The following is an 11023-nucleotide window of genomic DNA, read 5'->3' on the forward strand; positions in this document are numbered from 1 at the left end:
CAGCGGCCGCTGTTCGTATGTTTGAGAATGTGGCCGTCGTGCGCCAACCGTTTTTACTGGGCAATGTAGATACTTAACCAAATATACAAGTGTATCAAAATGGTAATCTTTCGACAGCTCAACTGAAACTGACGTGCAAAACAGCTCCCGAGGCAGCTCCTAGTTATCAGCGAGTACGATACGAACGCTGCTCACTCACTCACGCTCTCGGCCACTGCAGCTCACTGTCTCTGTCCCGCACGGGCGCGACACATACGCTCACGCAGTTATGCAGCCACACGGAGAGAAGGCGAAACACTTAGATATCGATTCTGGGAAAGTGTGGTGTGTGTGTGTGTTTGTGCCTTTGGGGGCGAGAGAGAGAGAGAGAGAAAGAAAAAGAGAGAGAGTATATACCACAGTACAAAACACCACGGTTGCCGTTTAACGGAGATAAGATTTAGTTAGAACGATTGGTCCAGAGGCCGCCGCCGCTCGGCAGCAAATGATGTTCCTTCTGTTGGAGAATTGAGGGAAGACATTTGTGGAGGATTACATTGAAAATAAAAACACACTACACACGCTTGCACCGGCTCGAACCGGCTTGTTTTCAATTCAAATTACTTTTATTGCATTTTTAGCCAATTTATCTATCTGCAAAAACAATAATGCTGATGTACGGTTAGAGAGTTTCAAAGTAGACTATTCAGTTCAAAAGAACTTCGCAACATTACAAAACCGGTCCAGTCCGTTCTTGTAAGATCTTAAAAAAAACACAAAATTCTTCTCCGTGTACTCTATGTCTCGTAGTCTCGTATAAGTACATATCCTTCGCTTGATAAACTTCAAGCGCATGTTTTGGCCACTGGAACCTACTTCAGTGTCCGGTTTGGGCTTGGTCGGCTCGGCAGTAAGCGATTGTTTGAATTGCTCTTTTGGGCAATATCTGTTGAGCTAGTCAAATTCCTGCAGTTTCTTTTTCAACACGTTTTTTTACGTTACATTTGAAAAACGCATGGACCGAAAAGTCTCCGATCTAATACGTCGGATCTTATTGCGTTCATTGATTTGGATTTGTGGATTTGTGGAACACGTGGATTTGCTGACTTCAAACGTGGCCGTTTGAAGAGACCGGCGGTGCAGAACGGTGCGGTGGACGGAGCGAGCGGCACTGGAACGATTTTGTCGCTCCTGATGGAGATTACGTTGATGAATAAAGCAAAAATTTGCACACAAACAAGCGTGTTCTTTCTCAGGCCCGGGACTTTTAAGCCCCCACGTGCTAGTCTGTCGGTTAGTTGACGGCAGTCTCAATGTGCACTTCATGCTTGCGGCATTGAAAACTCTGGAACGTTTCAATAAAGCGTTAACATCAATTAGAACATCAAAACCAACATCACCACGGAGCATAGTGGAATTATTCTTATTATTCTCAATACGAGCTTCCGGTGCAGCTGCCGACCGCCATTTCCACTATACCATTTACTTTGATTCATCCTAGTAATATTTTTTGTGTTCAAAGAAAAGGATTGGTTTGGCCATATTCAACGGGTTTTGTAATTTTCAGTAAATTTTTTTCAGTTACTTTTTTTCGGGCACATTTCGGGCGGTCATTACTTGGCGAATGTTATTTTTCAAATGGCAACCCCTTTTATCTATTAGCCAACCGTTTCATTTATGTATCTATCATTTACAGTCAGTTTAATACTAACCACTGACTCCGCCCCACTCTGTCGTTAACCGCAAGTTCCTGGTCACAAATCTTAAGTCTTTCAACCTTTTTGCTGCTCGGTCCGGCGATTGAAAGGAGAAGTGCTCCTGAATTAAGAAGTGCAGCGATAGAGAACTATGACATCCTCGCTGTCAAATGAGCTAATCGTGAAACTGGCGGCCTCGACTGGCGTTCGGTCGCTGTCCTTCGGCGGTCCATTTCTCCTGCCACCAGCTGATGGTGCGCAGGCGCTCCCTCGGCTCAGGGTCATCGTCGTCACCCCCGCTGCCGGTGGCTGTTGTTATTGTCGCCTCCTCCGTCCGATGCAGCGTTCAATCCCCTTACTGTCTAGGCGCCATTAGTTGCTCTGGACCAGCTGGACTACCAAACCACTCCGCCGCCGACGTTGACTCTCGTATGTTGCGACCCTGCACCCTGTCGTGCAGCGTATGCGCCTCGCCAGGCTCCAGGGGGGCTGGTCATGGCATGAGAATGACGGACGCTGAACTAGCCCGCAAAGTATTCGTAGACCGACTAGAGCGACCGAGATAACAGAATGGTGGACGAAGGTGGACAATCGCGAGCGGTGGAAAGATATCCTATGGCAGACCGCTCGGCGGTTGTGATGCCGAATAAAGTAAAGTAACCAATGCAAACGGCGATTTACTAGAATCAAGCTGCGACTTTCTTCATAATAAATTTTCTTCAATTGATAAATTCACCGAACCACACGTTATAGAAGGTGCATTTCATAACTTGCTAATCAATATGCAATAACAAAATATCCACCAAAACGGCAAAAACAATAACGTAACACTCGTAACAATAAAACCACGACATCGGAAAATAGAGCTAATTGCACGGTGTTAAGCCTGATAAGTGCTGATAGTATTCCTCAGCCTATCCTACAAACGGTCAAAAGATTACAGGAGAATGAGAGGCATATGGAAAAAAACTAATAATTACTTTTTTTATATAAATAATTGCAAATTATATAGGATGAACATAATTAGTCAGTTGGGACATTCAACACATGAGTTCATCAGTAGAGATCAATTATCCGCACAAAAGTTAGAGAAGCCCATTAGCACAATTTGATCAGAAATTTTATGTGTTTGCGCTTGCGCTGTGCAACAGTATAGCAAAGGGTGCATAGTTATACATCAAAAACTGGTCATCAAATCTCACTAGAATGTTTTGAGAAATCCATTTGTGAGATAATTTGCGGTTGTGCAATCGATTGTTGGGCGCATCATTCAGAAGGTGTGCATAAGTACATTTTATTTTATTTTGCTTTCGATTTTGGTATTTACAATTAGAAAAATTAAAAAAGGTATTTTGTTTATTGTACAATAGGTTCGCAGAACAGTCGTAGCAGTACATTCACGTAGCTTAAAAAATCATGCAAGTAAACGTTAAATCAAAATGAAAAAAATATCTCCTAAGGCTAGCAGTAAGCATGCCTTGTTATGCGCGATGTTGCAAATACTGAGATTAATTAAATGGTGAATGCTGTTAGAAAGTTCCGTGCGCATCTGCTCCGTTCCGATCCGCTCTCCGTGCGTATCTGCTCTGCTCCATAGAAGCTAGTGGTTGGGAACCGCTCCTCTATTCGAGTACACTAACAGTACAGTAATTTAAATCAGTAATTATTAATCGGAACCTGCTGTTGGTCGCAATGCGCTTCTACAACACAAGAAACGTTAACTGCCTTTGCCAAAATACAGGATTAGTTTGTGAATGTGAATAAAATGAAAAACAAAGCGCGGCGCAATTGTGCTCTTAACTTAAACCTATCTATAAAATTGAATGTTTTGCGCAGAATTAACTAAAACCTATCATTGCGCCGTAGCTCGAAGATAGCTCATTCTTGTTTCTTATTTGCTACGGTGCTTGTATTGCCAGATGACTGCGGTACGGTCGGGTCAGTTGTGTCCAATTTCGTGTCTTCGGTAGTCTCCTTGCGGGGCTCGTCAACTATTCCGCCGCTCGCCTCTTTGACCTTATTTTTCTCTTTATCTTTCTCTCCCTCCTTCTTTATTTCTGGCAAAGATTCTTTCTCCTTGTAGCGGGATGACACTGTAGATGATGATTTTTCCTTGGAGCTGGATTACCGAAACATAGTTAAAAACAAAAGCAAAGGCACGCTTGTAAGTTTTGTAGCCGATAGTCGTTCGACAAGACTTTACACATACCTTTCTCGCTTGGATGATACGGTCGAAGTGGATCGTTTACGATCACGTTTGTGTACAACGGCACCCACACGGTCGTAAACAGTGTTCAAAATTGCATAGTATTCGGTATTCTTTTTCTAGTTTGAACAAAAAGGAAAAAAAACAATCGTGACCGATTGTTGTCATCAGAGAAATTTCAAGAAAAAAAAGGTTCTTACGGCTCCTTTCATGAGTTTTATGGCTATGAGCTTCATGAATTTTATTGCTGTATTGCTTCATTTTGATTTCTTGGTATAGGTTTTATGAAAGAGTTTGTTTGCATCAATGCATTTGGGTTATGGTTTTAATATTTGTTAGGTTATTCTGTAGAATTGTTGAAAACTGCTGCAGCTGCAAGCTGCAACTAGTAAACGAAAAAATAAAAACGAACCAGATATGGAGCACTCTAAGAACAAATGTTAAGCACTATGGCCAAGAAATGTCGCCTGGTCGTCGTAAAAAGATCTGATCTGCCTACTTCGACGAAGTTAAGTGTAGATGTGACGGAACGAAAGAGCATTGCGTACAATGAAATGATACACAGGTCACGAAACAGCGTAATGGAGTATAAAACAAAGCGATTGAAGATGTAAGATTCCGTGGGCTTGAGGTAAACAGAATGCTAAAAGGACCCACGAGATCACTTAACAAAGCAGATTATCAAAATAACTTCCAGGTACCGGAGATGCTGTCGCGACGATCCCAGCCCTTTGATAAAATAAATAAATAACGGAGCTGCATACTGCTTACAAGATTATCTCCCTCGGTCTGCCGGTCTTAACTATTAGGGAAGATTCTGAAGAGAAAAATCTACCAATGATCTGATTTTCACCATGCGATGCGGATGATGGAGCGGATGATGGAGTTTCGTAAGGACACTCAGCACCTTACAATCCCAGTACATACGCATCTGAGAATTGGATTCTGGCCAAAACTGACGAAACCCTCCTTGTCCGGTTTTAATCTATCGTTCGCACTCAACAGCCGACTCGAAATGTAAATTTTCGATCAAACGCCGGAACATATACTTTTCGTATTTCTTTGCTTGGAGACACTGAGAAAAATTATGACAGAAGCTGGGAAAGTGATGCTCGAAATTGACATTATTGTGGTAAAGATGTACTTCAACAAGGGAGTGTGGCAATGATGCAAATGCAATGATGTTCATAAACCGAGATGTCTGTGAAACTATAATTAGCTGTTGGTGAGGTGAGCTGTTCGATATTTAATAGCTGGTAGGGATTAAAGCATAACTCGAAACCAATGACCACGTATACTTAAGAGATGCAATAAATTCGATCACAAATGTTCGATAAAAGAATAGTAATTGGAGGAACGGAGGAATAATGAACGGTTGCTTTTATTTTCAAAAAATCATGTCTTGGCAGAACGAAACTTGCAGAGTTGGCTATTATTTGATAAAACATTGCGTGTTGATTTGCGTGTTGGTTTGGATGGATCAATGTTTGATAAAACATTGATTTGCGTGTTGATTTGCTTTGATTTGAAAAAAAGGAACTTTGCGCTCAGGTAAAAGCGTGGAGGTGGCTCGATTATATCAAAGCATTGTGACGCTTCCACACCCAACGCTTGCAAAATTCGTGTTTTGCAGATCTTTTGGAATTTTTTGATGAATTTGGCGAATGATTGAATCTATTCAAATAAATCAACTTTGGGCGCAATAAAGTTCCACCGCTTTACCAGTTACTGATTGACAGCTGAATGGGATTGAATTGTGTCCAAACTTACCGAAATGTCGCGCACAGTTTGCTCAATATCCATCAACTTTCTTGTCAAGTTTTTCGTTTCGGCGACCAATTCTCTTACTTTGCTGTTGGCATGGTTGTTGCTAGACGTCAACTCGGCGTTCTGAATCTCCGAAATCTGGAACAATTTCTCTGTAGTATCCCGTGCTGCCTCAGCGCGCTTCAGTTGTTCCAACAGCTTCGCTACATCAATGATGGAACCGTTGTATTCGACAAAGCCTTCATGAAAAAACGAAACAAAAAAGAATAAAATACAAAACGTCACCCGAAATGAACCTTATTTTTCTTTAATATATTACCGTTTTGCATTGAAGATGCTTCTTCGCTCTTTCCTGTATCTAATTCCTTTGAATTACTGCCGGAATTATGTTGTTTCTCTCTCTCCGGCTCATTTACTATACGATCCAGACTTTGTTTAAGTTGCATTTTGTAGTCCGTATTACCACGAGTAATTTCGGTCACGATCTTGTCCGATACTGCTTTTCCAGCACCATCTTCAATGCCTACATGCGCGACATCACTACCAGTGCCTTCATTATCTTGCAGCTTTTTTTGTTCGGATTCTGTCTCTTCCAGCGTCTCTACCGTTGGATCGGTTGGCAGGCGTTCCGTCAATTTACGGTAGTGCAATGTATCGCGAACGGTCGCTTTGGCCACTATTTTGCGTATTTGCGAGCGGGAGAGATTGAGGCCAAGTGTGTAGATGATGTCCTCTAAATCCTTTTCAAAAATGTAACCGCAATGCGTAACGTCAAAATAGAGAAACGAGAGCTGAAGATCCGTGTTGATGTGCGGTTTGACACCTTTCTCTTTTGCAAGACGATCCTCGTCACTTTCAGCAGGATGGCGCGTTGAACGCTTACGTGTATCACGCTCTTCCGTATCACCAACCCGCTTACCATCGTCACCCTTATCTCCAGATGTTGTTTTTTGATCGTCTCCGTTTGATTTGCCACTTTCGGGAACACTTTTTGAAATCACATCAGCAGTGGCGTCCTTCTTATCGCCTTCTTTTTTCACAGCAGGCAGCAAACACAACTCTTTGTAGATTTTGAAGCCAAAATCGCGAGCCAGCATGTCATTAAATAGCTCGGCGAACAGTGATACTTCGAAGGAGTACTCCTTCGTATCTTCCGGACGATAGTCAAGCAACACCGATAGGGAAATAACTGAGCAGTCAAACTTTCCCGACTTAGCAACACGCGACGGATGTACAATAATGTGTGGTTTCTCCGGCAATACGTACCGTTTGTCCAACAGCTGGCGCTCTTTCTCACTAAGCTTAACCTTTTGAATCGTAGGTTTGCTTTCCGATTTTACTTTAGTACTTGCCATTATTGACGCGGCATCGTCAGCATCAACTTCCATTGATACGTCATTGTCAACGGCTTGACTAATTGCGTTTTCAGTGGTAATTGCTGGTTCGCACGAGGGTTGCTTAATTTCTGGCGATGCTTCTAGTTCTTTGATTACCGCCGCTGCCTCCTCGGCTGTGACGAGAATCTCTTCATCAGGCAGGGTCATAGGATGTTCAACATCATCTTCCAAATTATCAGTTTCCATTGCATGTTGGTCCTGCTGCTTCTGCTGCTGTTCTTGCTGCTGCTGTTCCGGCTGCTGCTCCTGCTGCTGTTGTTCCTGCTGCTGCTGCTCCTGCTGCTGTTCCTGCTGCTGTTCCTTCTGCTGTTCCTGCTCCTGTTGTTCCTGCTGCTGCTGCTGCTGCTGCTGCTGCTGCTGCTGTTGCTGTAGCTGCTTCTGCTGCTGCTCCTTAATGATTACCGCGGACAGGCGGGACAGGAGCACAGCTTTAATCCCTAGAAAGGAAAATGATTGCACACCAATTACACAAGTATGAAACGAAAATCACACCGTTAAATGTTGTACAAGTAATTTATACTCAAAAATAGAATTTCAGTAACGTACCGTCGGTGGGCAGATTACGAACAGCCAACTCGGCCTTTAGTTCAGCAACCTTCATCTTTTTATATTCCATAAGATCAGTCGTCTCCGTTTCTGCGCTCAGTGTTTTTCCAAGTTCCGAGACTTCCTATAAACGGACACAAAATAATATTCAAACAAAATCAATATATTAGTCTTCGATAATGCCATCATCATCCACGATTGTAAATCATCGACAGAAATTGTTCGAACTGTGACATTTTTCTTAATGCATATAGCAACCGCACTTTCCATCGCAAATCTGAGAAAAAAACAGTTGAAAGCTTCCGTACAGTAAAACTAAGCTGCATCTGCATTACCACAGGATGTAGCCGACTGTTTACTGACGGCGAAAAAGAAAGGTTTCTGAGATTGTGTAAAGATTCGTTTTGATTTGAGTTTTGGTCAAAGTTCTAACTAGCGCATGGAGTCATCGTAGCAGCTTCGATCGCAGCAGCATTCGCGTTACCATTATCGAAGATGCTAATGAGGTGTTGGTGGCGCCGAACTGCTGCTTCCCTGCTTGCTCTGTTTCTGTCACCGTCGATGCTGCAGTCTGTGATGTTGCCGGATACACAACGCTCAACAATGGTGGTGCGGTGGCTGCTTCTGTTGTTAGCTCTGCTGCTGGTTCTGATGGAATTGCTGCTTCTGCTGTTGAGGAAGTAACAATCGCAGCCGTTGCATCCGCTTCGTCGGTGTCACCCGTTGAATTCTGATCTACGGCTACGGCCAATGGTGCTACTATTGCTATTGTTTCTGCAGATGACAATGTCGACGACGGTGAAGACGATGTTGCTTCTGAAGATGCAGGTTGTTTACCCTGCAGGGGCGTGGCTGCTGCATCATCCTGAGTTTTACGTTTAGCAACACCCTGGTTCGCTTCCTCGGCGCCGCTGTCAATAGAGCTGCTACTGTTAATAACGCGGGCCAAGCTAGCTTTGTAGCAAAGCCGGGTTTGCTCCCACTCCAAGAGGGTTGGCTGGCAGGAGCGCACATCGGGCAGAAATATGACCACCGTTTCTACACGTGGTGGAATCAAACGACCCTTGTGCTGGGTTTCGGAACGACGGTAATAGAGCTCCACGAAACGGTACCTGTGTTGTATACAGCATTGTTTAAGTTCAGATTGAGAATGTTAAAAGAAGAATAGTGCATTTGATTAATTTGAGGCGCTACGATGATTCTTTCACCTTATTATCTTTGATACGGGACTTTTACCGAGAGCATAGCAACGCCTACGTAACAACGCAATAGGAATTGTCTGTCATCTGGGAACACGCCCAACGGTCATGACAAAAATGAAAAAAATAATCGAACAATCAAACTATCCGACACGGCGGCGGGGGCAGAAAAATGAAAAATTAATTTGCGCCCGAGTCTATACGATTTTTATCCTAACGGTGATACGACGGTGCAGGTGGGTTTTTTGCCAACTGTCTTTAGATTATAACTAACCGAAGGAAATCATACTTCGAAAAAATCTACTGAATAAAACTATATCGTTATGCTTGTGAAAACACTGCAGATTCCAGTGCCCTGTAATGCCAGGAAGAATTTAAAATCCAGTCAGAACTTTCATAGAAATATTAAACACGAATGATTAATTCGATCTTCAAATACACGATGCCCAATAAAAGTTTCTTTCGAGCTCTACTGCGCGTTGATCATTAGCTTAAAGAACCTGTATACATAAGATGACGGTATGCAAGTGAAAGAAACTGAAATGGTATGAAATAACGTATCATCCCACTTATTGACATCCCCTGACTAACGTTGGAATATACTCAATTCAACCAAACGACGACCGAATAATGTGCAACAGGTGGGAGGGCGGCTCCATGTTTTTTTTTCGTAGTGCACAAAGAATTTAAAACCGTGCAAACGGACAAAGTGATTTCTGTGTTTGGTTTAGGTTTACATAAATAATCTCTCTGTAGCATGTTTATGTTTTCTTATTGTAAATTTCACCGTAAACAATACCTACCAGTGGGTGCACATTGAAAGATCAATTCCTGTCATTGCTTTACAAGTGCGTATCGCCGTCCGGATCAGCACGGTTGGATCGGAGTACGGGTTTAGTCCATCCAACGATGGTGACCAAGGACCACCGATGGCCATAGTTTCATTTTTGCCACGCGTACCCACGAGAAAACTGATTAGTCTAGTAGGATGCATGTAGTCGCGCTCAACGTCATAGCGGTCCTCGCCCTTCGCAAAACATTTCTCATAAAACTCTTCCATAGGAGGCGTGCTTATGAGCATCACTTTTGCACTATACAGGTAGTCTGCATCGGCTGGATCTAAACCGGTGTCGTCGGGAATATGGCCAAGCTGTTGCTCTGGCGATTCGACATCCTTGTGCATGATGTGAAATTGGCATGGGTTGCGAATGGAGAAGGCTTCACCGGGTAAAAATGATTCTGTCCAGCGGATATCCGAGACAAAAAAGTCTGACGGAATGTACAGATTGTTGTACCGCCGGCGCATTTCCATCACATCTGCAGATTTTCTGTAAGCATTAAAAGACGGGGAAGTTTTAATTCACAGTATAATTTTGATAGGTGCGACCTGAATGACTCTTCCATTCACATGCGTACGAAATGTGTCTGAGGTCTAGTAACAAACTTAAGGTTGAATGCTAAGGTCTTACATGGTTAGAAGATGTTTTGGCACTTGCACCATATAACGGGGAACCGAGCGAACACGCCTGCGCTTTGGTGATGACCTGCGCACCGGGCTGCGTTCCTTCTCACGACGTTCGTTAGAGCGCTCCCGTTGCTTTTCGCGATACGGTCGATCATTGTCGCGTTCCTCACGGCGTCGTCGGCGCTCGGGCTCATCAAACTGCACAAACCGTAATGAAGATATCAGGTAAAATGTTGCGTTAGAATATGGTATGGGCTAACGTATTGCTGTAGTTAGTTTATAGTTTGTTTCTTGTATTCGGGCAAAATATGTATACAGTGGATAGTAAAAAGGAAGTTTTGCTATTGAACTTCCTCTTCCTCCGTGGCAACTTTAAAAATATGAAATAAATGCCTTCAAGCTCTACTGGCGTATTGTCTGGTTGTACAAATTCAATGACCTACCTCTTCCTTGTTCGGACGGTTGTTCGAAGCGCGATGCGACTGCCGGTCGGGTGATTTGTAAGGTGGACTATAGCGATTACGAGACCGATTTCCGACTTCCTGCGAACCCATCGCAATAGCATTATAAATTGGTCCTCCGTGCGATCTTCCGGCAGTATTCACATGCGTGCTCGTAGCCGGAGAGTTTGTGCTGGTTGGGTGCAACAACTGCACTCGGGACGCGTTCCATTTGAACGGCATGTTAGAATTGTAAGCCGCATCCACCAGAACACGATCACCTTCCTTCGGGATCACCCCCTTGACACATACATTCGTGTGGAAGAA

General features: G+C 43.4%; 1 protein-coding gene across 1 annotated transcript; it reads right to left on the reverse strand.

Annotated features, from left to right (window-relative positions):
• Nucleotides 1-2969: 2969 nt before the first annotated feature.
• LOC128270901 (cell division cycle and apoptosis regulator protein 1-like) lies at nucleotides 2970-8099 on the reverse strand. Its single transcript, XM_053008362.1, has 6 exons — nucleotides 8077-8099; nucleotides 7593-7716; nucleotides 5969-7483; nucleotides 5653-5888; nucleotides 3886-4001; nucleotides 2970-3795 (listed from the first exon to the last, which is right to left on the reverse strand). The coding sequence occupies exons 1-6, from the start codon at nucleotides 8077-8079 to the stop codon at nucleotides 3555-3557; spliced, it is 2235 nt and encodes a 744-aa protein (XP_052864322.1). The 5' UTR covers nucleotides 8080-8099; the 3' UTR covers nucleotides 2970-3554.
• Nucleotides 8100-11023: the final 2924 nt, after the last annotated feature.

Source organism: Anopheles cruzii, chromosome X, assembly GCF_943734635.1.
Source record: "Anopheles cruzii chromosome X, idAnoCruzAS_RS32_06, whole genome shotgun sequence".
In the NCBI taxonomy this organism is placed as follows: Eukaryota; Metazoa; Arthropoda; class Insecta; order Diptera; family Culicidae; genus Anopheles; species Anopheles cruzii.